Raw genomic sequence first — 21,700 nt, forward strand, 5'->3', positions numbered from 1 at the left:
TTCCAGTGGCTCCCTATTTTATCCATGATCAAAAATAAAATCCTCTTTGGTATTTAAAGGCCTTCACAACCTGGCCCTTTAATATTTTTCTAGTCTTCTTACATTTTATCTCCCTCCTTAACTTCTACAATGCAGCTCCACTGGGCTACTTGCTATTTCTCAGACACAATACTCCATCTGCTGACGATGCATTTGCACTGGCAACCACGTATACCTGGAATGTTGTCCCTTCTCATCTCTGCCTCCCAGTTTCCTTAGATTGTTCAGTGACTCAGCTCAAATTCTACTTTCCATCTTCTGCAGAAGGATTGTGTCAGCTCACTGTTCCATCTTTTTCCCCTTCATCCAATGTAACAGCTAATCCCTTTCCTTAGAATTACCCTTCCTTTCGACTGTCTATATCTGTATGTAGATAGTTCTTTGTACATTGTCTTTCCCATCAGAATATGAAATCAGGGACTATATACTGCAATTTTTGTATTCTGATTACCTAGAACAATGACTTGCACACTGTAAGAGTGTAGCTTAGCGAGGAATGAAAACACGGGTGAGCTGAGTGCCCTCCTTAAAATGGAAGTTAAGGACGTGTTATGATCTCTCCTTTCCAAAATAAGAATTATGTGTCAGAGATAGAGCAATTTCAGCTGTCTCCACAGTCTAAGCTAGGACATCAAGAATTGAAATGAGGCAAAAATCATATGAACTACCAACATGGAGACTAACAATCCCTAACCCCTAACTTGTTCACTCAGCATCTCCTTTCCCTAAAACTAACAACAAACATCATAGGCTACTAGAACATTAGGCAGTAAGTATGGGAGCAAAGCAAGTATGCCTACTTCTCCCACTATTATTTGATAGAATTATAGTACTAGCTATAACAATAAGACAGAAGAAAGAAATTAAAGGCATAAAGATAGGCCAAGAGGAGACAAAACTATGCTTATTTGCTGATGACATGAGGCTTTACTTAGAAAATGTTTCAGATTCTGAAAAGATACTAATTGAGACAATGAATACTTTTGGCAAAGTTGCAGGCTAAAAAACTAACAATCCGAAGTTGGTTGTTTCTATGTAATGATGACAAAATCTGAAAGGCAATAATAGAAAGGTAAATACCATTCCAAGTAACTACAAAGTGCATAAAATATCTGGGCTCATTCTAACAAAGCATAGAAAATACCTGAACAGATTCATTTATAAAATGATCCTTAAAGAAATAAAATAATAAATAGCTGGAGCAATATTTAGGACTCCTGGCTGGGCCACACCAATATAATAAAAATGACAACGTCATCAAAGTTAATTTATAATTTTAATGCTTTACCAATAAAATTATCAAAGGGATACTTTATGGAAAATTCATATATAAAAATAAAAGAACTAGGATGTTAAGGAAAATGATGCCAAGAGGTAAGGACAAAAGGTAAATAGCAATTCTAGATCTCTAACTATAAAATAAAGCAGCAGTCATCAAAACCATCTGTCATTGGTTTAAAAAATAGAAAATTAATATCAATGGAACAGACTAGATAAGGGAGAATCAGAAACAATAGTACTTAATAACCCACTTTTCAACAAACCAGAAAATACAAATTGCTTAGGAAAGAACTCCACATTTTAAAAAAAATGCTAGGAAAACTAGAAAAGTGTTTAGTAGACATTGGATTTAGACCAACACTTTAAACCATATTCCATAATACATTCTAAATGAATACATGCCCTTAATTTTAAAGATCATACTATTTTTAAAAAATGACCTTTCACAGCTATAGGTAGAAGATATATTCTTAACCAAACAAGAGACAGAAGTAATTACAGAAGATAAATAATTTTATGTGAAGCTTAAAAACTTCTGCACAAATAAAATTAATACATCTAGTATAAGAAGGAAAACAGCTGAATGGCAGAGAAAAAAATCTTTGAATCAAACTTCTCTCATAAGGGTTTAGCATCCAAGATATATAAAAAATTAATAGCTACATAGAAAACCAAAAGCAATTCCTCAATAGCTAATTGGCCAAACAGTTCTCAAAAGAAGAATTTGCAAAGGATTCAGGATCACATGAAAGAATGCTCCAAATCACTAATAATAAGAAAAATGCAAATTAAAATAACCTTGAGATTTTACCTCACACTAAAAAGTAAGCAAAAAAGATAAACAACAGGAATAGTCAATGTTGGAAGGGCTGTGGCAAGAGAAGAACACTAGTGCATTGTTGGTGGATCTGTGTGTAAATCAGTACAACCATTTTGGAAAACAAATTGGAATTATGCAAATATAATGGCTAGAATGTCGATACACATTGAGGCAGAGATTCCATTATTAGGTTTATATCCCAAGAAAGCCATTAATAAAAATAAAATTACTATTTATCCATCTTTATTTTTTTGTTTATAGCAGCATTTTTTGTGATATCAAAGAACTGGATACAGAGTAGATGTCTATCAGTAAAACAAACCATGGTACATGAACATAATGGAATATTGCTCAGTTATGATAAATTAAGAAAGTTATGAAACAGAAAAGCAAGGAGAGATCTATATGAACTGAAACAACGTGGATTAAGCAGAGCCAAGAAAACAAGATATACTATAACACAAAGTGGATAGAACACTGGACCAGGAGCAGAGAAGACCTGAAATTGATTTAGCTATGTGACCCTAAGAAACGTTCTTAACCTCTATTAGACTCAGTTTCTTCATCTGTAAAATAAAAATAATAATACTTCTCAGGGTTGTTGTGAAGAAAAAATGAGATGATATTTGGAAAAGTACTTCATAAACCTTAAAGATCTATATAAATGCTAGCTTTTATTATTATTAAAATGTGTAAAATTCTAGGAAAAGTCACCTATGTGCAAGTTAGTTGAAATTGTGCATACAACGTTGGACTTGGGAGTTGAGAAATCCTGAAATAAAATCCTGCCTCACTTACTAGCTGTGTGACTCCATGCAGGTAACTTCCTCTATCTCAGTTTCCTCATATGTAAAACCCTATCTCACAGGGTTGTTGTGAGGATCATATACGACATTTTAAATAAAGTGTTCTAAAATCCTTAAAGTGCCATAAAACTCTGAGCTATTATTATTGTTACTATGACAACAATGTAGATGGAAAGAAAAGCCATGAAAAAAAATAATAAAAGTGTTTGAAAATCATAAAGAACAAGCATGGCTCAAACGAAGAGATATGAGGAACCATCCCCACCCCAATCCTTTGCCAAAGTGAGAATTCCACAAGTGTTGCGCATTGAACATATTTTCAGGGCTTTTTAAAAATGTATTATTCAGTTATGCTGATTTTTCCCCCTCATTTTTTTTTCTTTAAAAAAATATGGGATGGCTTTATTGGAGGGGAAAAGGAGAGAATACTGAAGGAAATTATGGTGATACTAAAAAAAGACATAAATAACTTATTTTCAAAAACTAAGAGGTACATGAAGAAATTAGGTGGAGATCATCAAATTCAACTGAGATAAAAATTAAACTAGATAGGTAAACTCATTCATTTATCTAACAAACACTCCACCATCTTGATATTCCAATTTCACACTCCAAAACTTTTTGAAAAGAGCTACATTTGTACAATTTACAAGTGTTTTAAAGGAGATAGGTGCCAGAATAGGCTACTTCTAAACATGGATAGCCTATAAATGTTTAACTAATCAGAGAAAACTAGGATATCTGAAAATTTGACCACTGTTGTCCACCACAAACGCTATTATTAATGTAACTGCTCTAATAATGATGTCAATCCTACTGTATTTTGAAACGGAATCTAAATGCAGTTGATGTGAAAAATCTCAACCTGATGAAAGAGTAAACAGAATATTAATAATCTAGGATCTATCTGATGAAATGACTGACATGGTTTGGCATTATTTTAAGAAAGGTTGATGTGACAATGCTGTCATGTTTAAAGAATTTAATGTTTTTCATATAAAATATTAAGCCCTAAATTCTGTGATTTTAGAAGAAATTAAGGAACTACAAGATGTTCCAGATAGCATTACAATAAAGAGGACCTTCTTAAGAACTCTCCTTTGCTTTCTTCATTCAAAGTCTTCTTTTCTTTAACGTATTATACTACCAAGGTAAAGGAGGATCCAATTTTAACAACTACGTACAAGAGTGCTATAGATTAAGACTCAATTTTCTTGTGCTTTCACTTAATGCTTGGTTGGTTTCTTATTTATCTCTACGTACTTTCTAATGAAAACACCACAAAATCCAAAATGGAAAGAAAATAAAAAACTGCCAGATGTGGATAAACATGCATATTTCTATAATTTTTTTTTCCCTCAGAATAAAAAGGCACTTAATCATTCTTTGTTCAGAACTCACCAAGTTTAAATGGTCAAGAAAAAGTATATGCAAAAATTCCCAAAGAAACATTTTGCTGTAGTGACTGGGTACAAAAGAATATTTTCTTTTATTAATACTCCTATAGCTTCTGTTACAGCTAATTATTCAGTTATTCTGAGTACTAACTCTAAAATCTTCCAAATGAACAATTACATCTTTTAATGAGTAGTTCTAAAACATTCCCAATGAACTAGAGGGTATTTTATAAATTGATAATGCTTTCCATCTCTTTAAGTGAAAAAAAATCCAGTAAAATTCCAACTTGGAAGGTGCTATATGGTCCCTATCACTTTCAGTTCCAATTTTCAAGTATACATATTATGGTTGCCAAATTAAACTATTAACATGAATTACAATATATAAAATATGATGTATAATATTGTGTATTAAGACACTTATCAGATCTATTATTTTAGTTAAGAAACCATAACATAACTTGTATTTTTATAAAGATAAAAGAAAAAACATATGGCATATTCCTAGGTTTTTAATAAACATCTGCTTAGGTTCTCTGTTGTTAATTATAAAACGTAAAAAGGTTAAGATAAGAAATGCTAGCTCATAAATCTTTAGGAACTACTGTAAGGAAGTAGACAAGCAACTCATTTTACTGTTAATAGGAGTTATATGTTAAATTTCCTATATGCAGTGCCAAAAATTTACTTTAGGGGAAACACCTATGACTGGACCTCACTAGTGATTTTCATTTTGGATACTTTTTCCAGAAGGGTGGCACATATATAACACTGTTTGAAGTATGATGATGTGCTCTCAGACATTTGCACTAAGCTTTTCAACATGCGTTTTGACCCAGTATGTAATTAATTTTTGTAACACATTATTTTAATGGTACACTAATTAACCTTGAATGAGAATGAATTCTTGGACAATGACTTTCTGTAGGAGCTCTGGAAGATATCCACATTAGTGCTTTTTAAAGGTTTAAAAAAAAAAACATAGTATTATGCAAGCCGAAAAGCAAAGAATAAAAAAATTCAGCAAATATTTTAATACTTCATACATTTAGCAACTAGATCATTTAAACAAACCACATAAGGTCCCAATTGTTTTGTTATAGCACGTTCTATTTTATACAAATAGAAAATCTACAAACTTCAGTGAGCTGGTATACAAAATAATATCGGTGCTGAACACCATGGATTTTAACCAAATGGATTAAAATAGTAAATAGAGCTGCTTGTACTTATTTGCATAATGATTTTCATCTAATTTTTACATACCTATGTAAACCCAATCTATGATCAATTCTGAAGTTAAAGTTTTATTACTGCTAACTAAAATCTAGACAATTTTGCTTTTCCTTATTCCTTTTTATTCATCCATAATAAGAATTTGGGGAATATGGGTGAAAAAAATCAAAGAACAGGAGAAAAAATTTCTTTAAAAATCTTTATTGGACAATCAGCAGACCAAATGCAGCATTTAGAGAGCTCTAAATACATTTTTGGTGCTCCAAAAGCACAGCAAAGTAGAATTAAAAGAATTCTCATCTATTAACAAAGGCTATTAGTTAATACTGACCTACCTTAGACAGATAAATGACTATAAAGTGCTTTGGAAAGTTCAGGGAGCTAGCTACCCTGTTAAGTGGTATTACTTAGATGCTTTCTAGAAAATAAAAATTAGTCCTTTATATTTAAGGTGTTGCTTGTAACAATCCTTTACCTTGAAGCTAATTATGTGTGTATGGATATATAACATGTAACATTGTATATGGATATATGTGAAGGTTTTAACTTTTTAAAATATGGTGAAATTTTAAAAGCTACTCTTAATATTTCAGTTACTTGTGCCCAACCAGAAAAAGTTATAAATTTAAATAACCCAAGCTCACAAAAAGAAACAGAAACCTAAAAATGAAGTACCAAAGGTGGGAGGAGAGGTTGGTGGGGGGCGGGGTGGAGGCAGAGTAGGGGAACAGGACCAGATAGATTTTCAAGCAAATTCTATCAAACATTCAAAGAACAATTAATCCCAATATTGTATAAATTGTTGCAAAAATAGGAACAGAAGGGAGACTATCAAATTCTTTCTTTGGTACAAATACAGTATTGATAAATAAACCAAGGAGAGACTCAAACTACAGAACAATATTCTGAATATTAATGTAAACATTTTGAATAAAATATTAACAGAAGCTACAACATATAAAAAATATTATGCATTATAACCAGGTTGGCTTTATACTAACAATACATGTTTGGTTCAAAATTAAGAAAACTATAAGCATAATATTCTATACTGATAAAAAAAATCATGATTGTAAAAATAAATGCAAAGAAAGCTTCTGACAAAATACAACACACACACTTCTATTAATAGCACCAAGAACAAAGAAATGAATAGACTTTTCCTTAATAGGGTAGGAAATATCGGTCTAAAACAAAAAGTTGCATTATATGTAAAGGGAATAAAATAAAGACCTTTTTAACAAGAGCAGGAGTAAAAGCAAGGATGTCCATCATCACTATTACCATTTAATATGGGGTTAAAATGCTAGCTAAAACAACAAGGCAAGAAAAAAAATGAAAGAATAAGCACAGGCAAAGTGGAAACAAGATTATTGTTACTGGAGATCTTACGATGGTTCACTTAAAGAACTCTAGCAAGTCAACTAAAAAATTTAATTGAGACAATTATTAAATTCAGCAAAGTTGTATATAAGACAAAATATACACAAATCAGCAGCACTTCTGTCAATTACCAACAAAATCCACTAGTGAGGGAGAGAGAGAACTACAGAATGTATAAAATATATTTCTTTTTATTTTTTAAAAATACATTCTTAGAAGTATATAAATGAAGGGCAGCCAGGTGGTGCAGAGGATAAAGCACCAGCCCTGGATTCAAGGGGACTTGAGTTCAAATTTGACCTCAGACATTTGACACTTAGTAGTTGTGTGATCATGGGCAAGTAAAAAAGTATGTAAACGAAGACAGACAGACAGACACAAACAGGAACTATATGAATATAACTACAAAATATTACTTATAGAAATAAAGATATACAAATTATTAAGGAAATATTAATTGGTCATGGATTTATTATATAGGCAATGCCTATATAATAAAAATAACAATACTAAGTGATTTACTTAGTGCCATACCAATCAACTACCAAAAGATTATTGAAATAGAAAAAATAAAAATGAAATTAATTTGCAGAGACAAAATGTCAAGAATTTCAAGCGATATGATGAAAAAAGTGGGAAGGAAGGAGGCCTACCCATATCAGATTTCAAATTATACTACAAATCAGTAATCTTCAAAATCATTGAGTACTGTTTAGAAGATAGATAGGTCCGTCAGTGCAATAAATTACATAAATAAATTACAACAATACACAAAAGCAAACAAACTCAAGCAGCCAAGTGTTTGAAAAGTCTAAAGACTTTTACTTATTGGAATAAGTACTCACTAATCCAAAAGCACACAAACAAAACCATACTAGGAAAAGTATGATGCATCCTGGCACAAATTAGATTTAGATCAATACTCTACACCATTGACCAAGCTAAATACCAAATACATGGCTTAGATACAAAAGGTTACATTAAACAACAAATTAGAAAAGCAAGAAAGAAATTACCTTTCAGATCAAGATGGAAAAGACTTCATGACCAAACAAAGTATAGAGATAATCAAAGGTAGAATGGATAGTTGTGATTACATAAAATTAAAATGCTTTTGCATAAATAAAATCAATGACATTAAAATCCGAAGGGAAATGGGTAACTGGAAAAATTCTTTGCATTACAATTCTCTAATAAAGGTCTAATTTCCAAGATATATAATGAACTAATTTAAGTATATGTGTATATATACATACACACACATATACATATACACACACACACATAAAAATCACAACCATTTTCCAGTAAATAGCCAAAGAATGTGAAAAGACAACTTTCAAAGGAAGAAACCCAAGCTATCAACAGCCCTAACAAGAAATGATCCACATCTTTAATAATTAGAGAAATGCAAATTAAGCTAACTCTGAGGTTCCATCTTACTTCCATCAGACTGGCAAAGATGATCACCCAAAAATGATAAATACTGAAGAGACTGCAGGATGATTCACATATTGGTGCATTGTTAGTGAAGCTATGAATTGGTCCAGCTATTCTGGAAAGTATCTAGAATCATGCACCAAAATTATTAAACTAGCATACCCTTTGACCCATTAAAACCACTAGTAAACCTAATATGTACAAAAATATTTGTAACTGTTCTTTTTGTAGGGGTAAAAAAAAAAGGGGGGGGGGAGACTAAGGTGGTGTTCATCACTTGGGTAAAAACTGAGCAATATAGGTATGTAAATGTAATGGAGTATTATTGTGCTTCTCAAAATATGAAAGATAGTTTCAAAGAAACCTATGAAGATCTGTATGAACTCAAGCAGAGTGAAGTGAGCAAAACCAGAAGCACAGTTTACACAATAATAGCAACATCATAAAGATCAAAAAAATTTTTGAAAAATTTGAAAAATAACTCCCAATGAAGTAATCAGCCACAATTCCAGAGGACCAATGATGAATCATGCTACCCAAACCTTCTGATAAAAGGGTTATAGAACTGTGGTGCAGAATGAGATAAACATTTTGGAACATACTTCACCATGAAATCTGTTACAAGGGTTTTGGTTTTCTTCTCTTTTCAATCTGGGGAGGGGGATAAGTGGTAGAGAGAGAAAACAAATAGTTTTTAATTGAAAACAAAATAAAAAGTTAAAGAAAAAATTATTCAACTAACAATGAATAGTAAAACATTTTAATTTATATACAAGTTGTTACATACTAAGACTATTTGAGTCTACACTTACATTTAATACAGGACTAATTTTTAATTAAGTTTTAAAAATTACCTTTAGTATTTCTCTCAAGAGAGCTATAATTATTTTGTTTATTTTATTGCCAACTGCAATCCTAAAACCTTCAATAAGTAATGCAAATTTAGCCAAGTGTAAAACTGCCATTGTTGCAAAACGTATGAGTTGATAGCATGCTGCTACTTAACAGGCAAAGAGGTCTAATAACAACAATAACTGGCATTTATTTCATGTTGGGTTTGCAAAGCATGGGAGCATCACACGGGCATCAAATAACCTTGAAAGCTAAGATATATTATCATCTCCACTTTATATATAAGGAAAGCAGTGAGAAAAGCTATGTAACTGCCCAGTACAGAAAGCTATTAATGATCTGAGTCAGAAATAAAACCCAAGTCTCAGTGATTCCAAGTCCAGGGATCTGCTGGATACACCTCAATGCATAACATAAGTCAACCTGGTGAAGCAATGCATCTGAATTCCCCTCTGTAAAAATCCAGGCTCTAAAGTCATCACATTGAAACCTTACCTGGAATACTTCTCTCCTCCTCAAGCCCCACTAGTCCATTAATGCCATTCCCATAATTGTTAAATAGCTGGCCACCACAGATCAGTCCTTTGTGTTTATGTGTTACTGCTATATCCAAAAAAGTACAGCCTGTTTTCTGTAGGGGTCTATCTATGTCTTATACTTTTCATAGACCACTGGAACACTAAAGACAAGCAGTTCAGCAAAAATAAGAAGAGTAATCCCATTGAAAACTGTACCTACATATATCATTAGCCACATGAAGACAGTTTTAAGGAATCTACTAGATCTTCTACCAGAAAGAGATAGGTAATAAACCTGACAAGAATTAAGACTGTGCATTTAAAAGCTACTTGTAAAAATTAATTCATGAGCAATATTTACGCTAAAACCGAGGGAGGTAGGCTGGAATAAGGGCAGAGAAATAAACAAGAAGTAATGAATCGATTCCACAGTAAAGGAAATAAGAACAGTAAAAACCCTTTGTGTAATCTAGCATCTATCTATCTAGTATCTGAATAGCCTTTCATTATATTATTGGTGTTTAATTTTTATTTCCAGGGTAAACTATATTACTTAAATACTATGGTTTTTATTTTTTAAACATCATTGTTTGCATTCATGCAAATTAATAAAATTTAATATTTCATAATGTACCTCCCAGTCAGTAGTGTGAATGAGCAAGGTTCTAGTAAATTAATATTTTAATCAAGTACATTACCACAGCAGTGTATATAATGCTGTGTAGAAGTTATTTAAGAGGGTGCATTTTTCTTCCTTCCTCAAATCTTGAATAAAAGCATAAATTTAGTCTCTGCAGACTGACCCTGCCTCTTAAATCTTCTGTGTTTCATTTGGGTTATCGTTGCCAGTTTGGCCAGTTTTTGTAGTAGTTCTTTAAGCCAAAGGCATATAAATATTATTTTGACATGAGTCATAGATTTATTTAAAAACAAAGCAAGAAGAAAGGAGGAGGAAATTGTGATAAAGGTAGAATCCTTATAAGCATTCTAAAGAATCAATAAACATACAGAGAAAACTGATAACTATTATTCTATCATAAAAATGAGAAAGAAATTAAGGAATTTAGGAATTATGTGAAATGTTTTTATTGAAAAAGTAGATTTCAAGTTGATTAGAAGTAGTATGATGTAGTGGAAAGAACACTAGACTAAGAGTCAAGACACCTGGGTTTGAACCTGGGCAATAACTACTGTCTAGAGAGGCCACTTAACCTAAGCCTCTTTCCTTATCTATGAAATATAACAATATAAAATAATAAAAGGGAACAACATTACACTATTTACTTCACAGCCTTACTGTAAGGAAAGCATTTTGTAAACCCTAAAAAACTGATTTAAATGAAAGCTATTATTATTATCATTAAGATAATAACCAGCACAGTAAGAATTTGGGGAAGGTGGTAATGGATGGCATACCCTAATGATAGAATGTCTATTATCAAAAAACAAATTGCTTAATATAGGCCTGAATTCCCATTAAGACATAAAATTACTTTCAACACCATGAAAAAAGTGCCTAACCTAGGAATTATTCTCTTTTTCTCCCTCTGTGTACACACACACACACACACACACACACACACACACACACACACACACACTGTCTGGACCTGAGACTTTTCATTAGCAGATCTTTGGATGAAAAAACTTCATCTACCAATGTAGATCAGTATCTCTCTTAGAGTTACTAAGTCAACAATCATTTATTAAGTGCTGATGCACTTAGCACATTGCCTAGCACGTAGTAGGAACTCAATAAATGTTTACTGATTATGTGCTCTGTTCTCAAAGAGCTTATATACAGGATAAATTGGGGATAATCACAGAGGGAACATACTAGTATTAAAGAGGACTGGGATAGGTTTCTTGGAGAAGGTTGAATTGTAACTGAAACATGAAGGAAGCCAGGGAAGCCAGGAGGCAATGACGAAGAGGAAGAGAATTCCAAATGTGGGGCACAACCAGTAAAAATGCTCAGTCAGAAAACCGAGTGTTTTCTGTAAGAAACAGCAAGGAAAATGTAATTGGATCACAGAGTATGTAAAGGAAAATAAGGTATAAGAAAACTGAAAGGTAGCAAGGGATCAGGTTGTAAAGGGTTTTAAAAGCCAAACAGAGATATTCCATCCTGGAGGTAATAGTGAAGTTTACTGAATGGCGGGAGGGGGTTGGGAGGCATACAATATGGTCATGCCTATACTTTAGGAAGAACATTTGACTAGTGAGTGTAAGGAGATTTGAGACAGGGAGGCTAGTTGGAAGGCTACTGTAATAGTCCAGGCATGAGGTGATGAGGGCCTTGGGTTCTGTTTGAGTGAAGAGAAGAGGGCATATGTAAGAGATATTGCAAAGTCCTGTCTCGTTAATGAGACTTAGCAACTAATAGGATACATTGTGTGAAAAAAAGAGTAAGGAGTTGAGGATAACACCTAGTTTGGGAGCCTGGGTAACTGACAGGATGGTGTTGTTCTTGACAGTAATAAAGAAGTTAAGAAGGAGGATGAGTTTGGGGAGAAAAGACAATGAGTTCAATTTTAGGCTTGTTGAGTTGAAGATACCTATAGAAAATCCAGTTTTAGATGTCCAATAAGCAGTTGGAGATGGGAGAATGTAGATTAGCCAATGAACATTTATTAAGCACTTACTATATGCCAATCACTGTGCCAAGACCTGGGTCTACAAAAAGAGGCAAAAGACAGTCCCTGACCTCACGGAGCTCACAATCTAATAGGGGAGATAACAAGGAAATATGTACAAACAAGCTATATACAGGATAGATAGGAAATAATTAACAGAAGGAAGGCACTAGAAGAGTTGGGAAAGGCTTCCTGTAGAAGACGGGGTCAGTAGAAAGAAAAGAAAAGGAGGTCAGAAAAGAGGGTAGGGCTGGATAAACAATCTAAGAATCATTTGCAAGGAAATCCACGGGAACTGACAAATCACTCAGCATAGTGGTTCTGAGTATAGTCCAGGGACCCCACCCCTAGGGTCCAAAAGGTATAAACTATTTTCATAATTCTACTAACACATTGTTTGCCTTTTTCACTCTCATTCTCTCATAAGTGTACAGTTGAGTTTTACAGAGGCAGTACAGAGGCAGACTTGTGAATTAAAAATTTATCTACAAACAAAACCTGAGTTAATAGATGCAGAATTGTACTTTTGCCTTACAAATGGACACATCTACAGCCATTGCTGTATGTGCTATTTTGCTTGTATTTCTCAGGTATCAGCACCAACTAATCACTGAAGAAGAACTTTTATATGAATGCTTGGCAACAAACACAAGTGATGCTGAAATATTCAAAGTGATAGAATCTCATGGTTTATCCTAGAACAACTACGTTGAGATTGGTATTGCTGATATAAAAGGAATGGTGGGTAAAAATGTTGATGCCTTAGCCAGAATCAGGGTAGTAGCATTAAACCATAGTAGTCATTGTGTGCTTCACCATCACACATTTACAGCAATATGGAAAAGGAAGCCAGTTTTGCTTGAGAATGTCCTTGATGAAACAATAAAAATTACTAAATTTATTAAATCTCAACCCTTGAGTACACATCTTTTTAATATTCTGTGTGATGAGATGGAAAATTGCACAAAGCACTTCTCTGCATACAGAGTACACTGGTTGTCTTAAGGAGAAGCATTTGTGCAACTGAGCTGTGAGCTGAAAGAGCAGCTTTTTTCGTGGAACACCATATTTAAGTGAAAGAATGACTGACAAACTATGGTTATTTAGACTCGGGTATCTGGCAGATATTTTCTCAAAAACAAAAAACATGAGTCTGTCACTTCAAGGAAAACAATTGATTCTTTGTTGCCAATGAAAAAAAATCAAGCTTTTGAAAGAAAATTAGAATTTTGTTAGACTTGTATCTGCTTCCATGAGCCTGACAATTTAGTGATATTTAAATACTTTTCTGATAAGATTGGTGGTAATAAATATGAAGATCTGTATAACTTGATGAACCAAAAATTTCCAAATGACCAGGCAAGTGTCATGTAAAAGATTTACTTAAAGTACAAGATAGACCAGTGAAGAGTAATGTAATAGAGTAAGAAAAGTTCTTTATATGATCTGAAACTCCACATTGCAACTAAATTTTAAGAAACTACCACATTGTGAAGTTTTGTTGTAGTATCAAAGAAGAATATCCGCAACTTTTTGAAAAGGTTATTGAAATATCCCTCGCTTTTCCAACTACATATGTGTTGTGCCTGGATTTTCTTCAAGTACTGCAAACAAAATAACATTGAAATAGATTGGATACAGAAACAAATACGGGAATCTGGTTGTCCTCTACTAAGCTAAACATTGAAGAGATTTGAAGAAAAGTAAAAGCAATGTTACTCTTTTGACTACATTTGCTTTGTTTTAGAAAATAGCTCCTTTTCACACGCACACACAAATATTATTTTATGTTAACGTGATGGCTTTATTGTTATTCTTAATAAATATTTTAAAATATATTATTTTTATTTCTAATTTGCTAAGTATCAATAGATATAACCCACATAAACAAAAACTCTTTGGGGTCCTCAATAATTTTAAAGAGTGAAAAGAGGTCCTGACACCAAAAATTTTGAGAATCACTGACCTAGCAAAACAGCATACAAGGAGAAAGGAAAAGTGCCCAGGGCAGAACCTTGGTAGGGGTCTACACATGGTTACCAGGTACAATGTAGATGGAGATTGAGCAAAACAAACTGAGGAATAGTCAGACAAGCAGGAGGAGAACCAGGAGAGGCAAGTATCATGTAAACCTAGAGAAAAGAGAAGATGGTAATCTGCAGTACCAAAACAAACAAACAAAAAAAACCCCACCTTAAATGGCTGGAGGAATATTCAGTGCTTATGGCTTGTCCATGCCAATATAATAAAAATGATAATACTACAAAAGCCAGTGTACAATTTTAATGCCATATTAAACTATCAAAGAGATACTTCACAGAACTCAATAAAATCACAACAATTCATTTGGAGAAGCAAACAACCTAGAATATCAAGGTAAATAATGAAGATAAGTAAGAATGAAGGGAGAAGAACACTGCCAGACCTAATATGACTGTGCTATAAGAAATATGATGAACACAGAGAATCTTGGAAAGATATACAGGATCAAATGCTAAGTGAACTAAGGTAGAACAAAGATAACACACAACAGCTACAACAATGTAAACAAGAAAGAATAACTACAAAACAATCCAAAGTGAATGTTGCAAAATTACAAAGAACAAACCTCAAAGAAGAGAAATGAGAAGAAATTGCTACTCCATTCCTTTGCAGAGGTGAGAGATCTACAAGTGCAGTATACTGCATATATTTTCAGGCTTTTTCTACAAATTAACTGATTTTGCTGATTTTTCCTCCTGCTTCTTCCTCTTTTCCTTTAAAAATATTATTTGCTAAATCAGTTGGCTCTCAAAGAGGGAAGCAGAAGTACACTTAGAGAAATTCTGGTGATGTAAAACAAAAAAAACAAAAGACATCAATACCAAAAACATTTTTAAAGAGAGGGCAGGAAGTGGAGGCACTAATTGTAAATAATGTTTTCAAGGAGAGATAAACGATGAGAGCTAGCAAGATGGATGGATCAAGTGAGGATTTTTTTGAGGATGGGGAAAACATGAACACGTTCATACCCAGCAGGGAAACAGTAGACAAGAAGAGACTGGATACTAAGACAGTAGGGACGACAGAAGAAACAATCTGTTGGAGAAGACTGGCATGAGGTCACGTGCATAGACAGGGGTTTGCCTTGACAAAGAAAGGTCACCTCTTTATAAGAGACAGGTGTGAAAAGAGGAGAGAATAAAAGAAGGTATCTGCCTGATGTGAGATAAGAAGGTGGGGAGAAGAGGGAGCTTTCAACAAATGGCCCCAGTGAAATATAAGGCAAGAGAGTGAAAGGTCTGAAGAGAGATGAAAAAGTTTGGAAAATCCACTATGGATTTTCTACAGTAAAGTAGGAAAATGAATCAATTAGGGAAGTGTAAAAGAATTTCCTTGACACAGTTTAGTTTATGTAACATAAATTTTTGGTTAATACAATCAGGATGGTCACTCAGCAAGTAAATGGGGCAAAGGAGAAAGGAGTTGGAGATGGGAGAATGTGGATTAGCCGATGAACATTTATTAAGCACTTATATATGCCAACCACTATGCCAAGACCTGGGGCTACAAAAAGAGGCAAAAGACAGTCCCTGCCCTCAAGGAGCTCACAATCTAATAGGGGAGATAACAAGGAAATATGTACAAACAAGCTATATACAGGATAGATAGGACGTCCCTCAGATGACGGAATGAAAAGGTGGGTATATTAAGAGAAGATCAGTCCTCGTCAAAAAAAAAAAACCTCTAAGGATGCATAAAAATATTTTTTGCATCTCTTCTGGGGTGACAAAGAACTGGAAACTGAGGGGATGCCTATCAACTGGAGTTTGGCTGAACAAATTATGGTAGATAAATGATAGAATATTAATGTGCCACAAAAAAATGATGAAGGGGATGCTATCACAGAAACCTAGGAAAGCTTGTATGAACTGATGCAGAATGAAGTGAACAGAACCAGGAAAATAATGTATAGAATAGCAATACTATTATAAAGACAAACAACTCTGAAATATTGAAGAACTCAATCCAACGAAATGCCCAAACATAATTCCAGAGGACTCATGATGAAACATGCCACTTACCTTCTGACAGGAAGGTGACGCACTCAGGGTGCAGACTGAGACATATCTGTTTAGACATAGCCAATTTGGGAATTTGTTTAATTTTGTTTTCTCAATTGTAGTAGGTGAGGTGGGAGAGAGAGGATGATACTTTTTATTTTAAAACTGTACTGCTGGACAGACATTGCTGTTTTCTCCCCATTCTTGAAGAGAGATTCTCATGGAACTTTGTACACCCATCAGCTGGGCTGGAAGGAAGAACAGCAGAAACCTGAATGAAGCTCAGCCACAGCCCAGGAAATTCTGTAGCTGCTGCTGCTGCAGTAGCAGCCTTTGAGTGAAGTTTGGGCCTCTGGAATGAAGGCACAGACCAAGGGAAGGTTAGCGATTATGGGCTGCTAGGTGAGAGAAGGAAAGCATGGCCTGAGAAAAGTGCCCAGGCCTAAAGAATTCCAAAGGGTAGGGGGGTCCTCCTTCTCTTAGCTAAACCCTTCCTTATCTCCTGGCCACAGACACATCTTCCTTATGAGTGAGTCACAAATTTATTCTAAAAGCATAAATATATATTATGTCAGAAAGGTATAATTCCTGCTTACTGTTCAGCCAAGAAATACTCTGTTCACACTTCAGATCTGAGTTAAACTTTTTTTAAAATAATTTTTTTTTCTGGGGAGATAACATGATGTAGTAGATTGAGAGCTGCCCTTTAAGGCAGAAAGTCCTGGGCACATTCAAGTACTGCCCCTGACAAATACCAGCCATGTGACTCCAGGCAAGTCACTGAACCTCTCAGGGCCCTAGGCAAGCTAAGTTGCAGAACAGTTACATACTGGTAGAGGGAGCTGACTGGCTTGGGAGTCCTTTATACTAATAAATCATAGGTCCATTTTAGAAATAAAAAATAATTTAAAATTTAAAAGTAATTTTTCCACCCAAAAGATGCCACTCCTAGAAGAAGGAAAACAGCATATCCTTGACATATATGTATAAATATGATGCCAAAGAACAAAAGTGGAATCATCTATTTCTAAAAAGATGAAGTATTAAAAGTTTGACTTTTTACCTTCAGATTTTATACCTCAATTTCCCGCACTTTTTAAAAAGTTTTTTACATTTTAAAATTTTAAATAAAATTTATAATAATTAAGATTAAAAGTCAATATATGCAAGACCATGGCTTTGTGATGCTGGACAATAAGGCATTTGGAATAAGAACAAGTTCTTGAACTATTTTACTTCTCTTCTGTACTTTATATATCTATATGTGTGTGTATAAGATGATTAAATTACTATTCTATGAGGATATATCTATATGTGTGTGTATAAGATGATTAAATTACTATTCTATGAGGAATCTGCTTCATTTCCTCAAATTTGAAATATTTTCCTTACTACAATAGCAGCGAATTTTATGCATTAACTTCAATGTGATTGAATAAAAGGTGCCAGTAGGGGAAAAGATAATTAATCACATTTAAATAAACGTATAAAGTATGTAGGGAGAACATTTTATATGAATTATCTGTATATAATGCAAAGTATAAGAATGTCCCTATATGCACATAAACATGGGTATGTAGCTAAATATATGTGCTGCTATATACAAATATAATTATTAAAATAAATTAAGGTATTTACTTCAATTATAGTACTGCAAATATAGTTCATTATAAAGAAAAAAAATGTAAAGATTCAGAATACAACTTGAAAACTAAGTTGTTTTTAATCATATTTCTTTATGTGCACTGGGCAAATTTGAAGTATAACAACAATTTTTAGTTGTCTAATACACAAATGTCAAAGTAGAGTCAAATGAATTGAGAATTTTAAATAATGGAATATCATGCACATACCTTTTCAAAGACATTATTTTACTAATATGATACTTTAATTTAAATACTAAATAACTACCTGGAACACTGCATGCCATTTCAAAATAATCTTTGCTACATAAAAATGTGTTTTTATATAACTCTATTACCTAAGACAAGGATAATTTGAATTAATAAAATGAAAACTCTGCACTTTAAGTTTGATGCTCTGGTCCTTGGGCCAAGAGCCAAAATGGACCAACTCTGCCAGAACTGAGTGTTAGGGCTTCCAAAACCACAAAGCGCTTCATTTAGGGTGTTAGGTTTTGACCTTGATTTTAAGTTCTCCTTCCCTCCACATTCCTAAATTAATTCATATGTATTGCTGATTAATAATAAGATGTCTCGCCATCAGCATTCAAAGCCCCAGACTGAGCTGTCATGGCTGAGAGGGCAGAAATCTGCTTGGAGCTATGAAAGAACCCAACTGAATTCGTGGCGTCTCAGTCTATGAATGTGTAAGCACTTCATCTGTTCAGAAAAACACAATATTTTAGGAGACAGAAGCAAGGGTAAGGTTGGGGATGATATAAAAGTAGTTCAATGTATGATGGACTGAAAGAAAGAAATATAAAGGCGAAGTAAGTGAGTGACAGAAGGAAGCATTTTTATTTCACCAATAAAGCTGCTTTACTCAACATGAAGGACTTTTGTACTAAATATGCCTATTTCTCCATTATCACTCCTACCAAATAAGTAGTTGTGATCATGTGACTCAATACAGCACAGGCTAAGAGGGATCTTGGAAGTCCCATGTGCTAGTTGCCAATCAAGGTAAAATACTGATAATTTCCAAATAAGTCATATCTAATTTAATTTCATTAAAAGAATGTAATTACCACTAGGCTTTGAAAGAAATTGGAAATTCCCTGACAGATCAAAATCAGAAACCATATCGCTTAACAAACAAAACTTTTTTTTTAGTTTTGGTTTTGAATGTTTCAGGTTTTTAAAGTTACTGTATCCCACTGAAAGTTTCACCAGTGAAAAATAAACACCGAAGTTTAAGTATTTAAAGGAAAACAAACAGTGCTACCAGGCACATTAGTATCCATTATCAGAGGATCTAGGCACATGTCACCCTTCTGACCACCAGTCATTTAACATCCCTGGGCCTCAGTTTCCTCATCAGTAAAATGAAGGAGTTGAGCTAGATGGCCTTTGAGGTCCCTCCCAGCTCTAGATCAATGATCCTATGCATTACAGTTTCTGTCAATGGAACAGAAGAAGGGAATTTCCTGAGATAGATATACTATTAAGTGCTAACCTGTGCAGAAAAGACACTTATCATCTAGAAGTTATTTATCTATCACTGCATATTTACCCAGTACCTTTTTTGGTTCTCTCCCCCCATTTCTTGCCTCTTGGCCATTTCAATCATCTCAGGATGCCTCCTAGTCTACTTAACTCAACAAACCTATAGCATAACTCACCTTTGCCCTTAAAGCTACTTGTCCTCCAAATATCCTTATTTATGTCATTCTAAGTCACCTATCATATTTGTTATCTTGCATTACCCTTAACTTTTTACTCTCACTCAGTCCCCACACTCATTGCCAAGTCCTGACAATCCTACCTCAACAACATCCCTTGCATTTGTTACACTCTCTCCAAATAGCCACCACTTTAGTTCCAGGGGTAGGGAACCTGTAGCCTTGAGGCTGCAGCAGTTTCCCACCCCTGGTTTAGACCCTCACCACTTCTCACTCAGAATACTGAAAGAGATGTCGCCCAGCTTTTGTTCTCCCCCTTCTCTAGTCCATCCTCTCCACGACTATAGAATGGATACTCCTAAAGCAGAGATCTGACTAGATCATTTCCTAGCCCAAGAAGCGTCAGGAGCTTCCTACTTCCTTTAGGATCGGAAACCCTTCACGATCTGGCCCCAATGTCTCCTTAAAGGCTGATTCCATACTCTTCTAACCACCTCTCCCCCATCCCAAACTGGTGCACCTGTTGTTCCCTATACAGGGGATTGCACTGGCTATGGCGCTGCTTCTGCACAGGTGAGACATTCTCCCTACTCACCTTCACTTCATGGAATCTCTAGGTTCCTTCAAGGTTTAATTGAGTAGATGGCAGAGTTGGGATCTAGCCCGAAGGCCCTTTGACTGAAAGCCTGTGCTCTTCCCACTACAGCATTCTCACTCAAAGTGGGTACTTAATTGATGATTATTGTATTGATATAAATTCAATATCAATTGTTGTTGTGGTTAGTATTTTCCTAGTTATTGCTGCAGACACCTTTGGTTTGAACTATCTTCTCTAGTTTTAGTCATTCTTAAAAGCCATACTATAATTTGAGGTAGTATTTGCAAAAAGGGAAGGGAGAATGCCAAGTATTCTAAAAGAAAAGTAAACAGGATATATTTTTCATACCTCTTCATCCTTCATGTTCACGTCCACTTTTTTTGATCTGATGGCTTTGGTTATGTGGTCAATGTTGTTTTCCCTGCAGTAATCAAATATGTTTTTGTCTTCTTCTCTAATTAGGGTAGAAAAAAATAGATGCTCTCTTACTAAATAACATAAAAACCACACATATATAAAATACAAGCTGTTATTGTAAAAACATGCAAATCAAGAGAATCACTGGAGTGGTTCCTATTTCCAACATTTTTCATGAATAAAGTATTTTCCAACATTATATGGCACAACCCTACTAGAAGAGATACCTTAATCCTATCAAATGAAACTATGGAGGTAAAAAAAATCCCTTTTTATGTGCATTCAAAAATGGAATAATAAGGTTTATTTTAACTACGCTTTGTCTTTTTCAAAGTCATTTCTGTCCTACAAAGAATACATATTTACCTGCTGATTCCATGCTTTTATACTAAGGATTAACATGCTTTTTATTGCAAGTACAGAATTATTAAAGGGTCAGTATATATTAAAGTGACTAACAAAAAGGTAAAAGAGTCCTATAGTATAATTTCAGTGAAATATAAAGTAGAATGCAAGCTCCTTGAAGGCAGGAATAGTTTTTTTTTTTGCTTTTTTTTTTTTAATCTTTGTATCCCCAGGTCTGGCACAGCACCTTTGATAAATGTCGTGGAATTTAAATGTTATTTGAGTATTTTTACTAAGGTTTTTTTTTCTCACTTTATGCAACTAGAAGCAGTTGTTCAGTCATTTCAGTAATATCCAACTCTTCATGACCCTATTTGGGGTTTTCTTGGCAAAGATACCAGAGTGATTTGTCATTTCCTTCTGGGGCAAACAAGGTTAAGTAACTTCCCCAGTATCACACAGCTAGTAAGTGTCTGGCGCTGGATTTGAACTTAGGTCTTCCTAACTCCAGGCCTGGTGCTCTATCCGATGCACCACCTAGCTGCCTCTCACATTAGTTATCTTCCTATTATAATAGTCAAGACT

General features: G+C 34.1%; 1 protein-coding gene across 1 annotated transcript in view; it reads right to left on the reverse strand.

The window, feature by feature from the left end:
* Positions 1–21,700, reverse strand: part of ACBD6 (acyl-CoA binding domain containing 6) — a 227,380-nt gene that overhangs the window by 115,646 nt on the left and 90,034 nt on the right. Inside the window, exon 5 of the mRNA XM_036755421.1 lies at positions 20,702–20,807. Coding sequence (XP_036611316.1) covers positions 20,702–20,807 — 106 coding nt within the window. The remainder of the gene's footprint in view (positions 1–20,701; positions 20,808–21,700) is intronic.

This window comes from Trichosurus vulpecula, chromosome 4, assembly GCF_011100635.1.
Source record: "Trichosurus vulpecula isolate mTriVul1 chromosome 4, mTriVul1.pri, whole genome shotgun sequence".
NCBI classification, from domain to species: Eukaryota; Metazoa; Chordata; class Mammalia; order Diprotodontia; family Phalangeridae; genus Trichosurus; species Trichosurus vulpecula.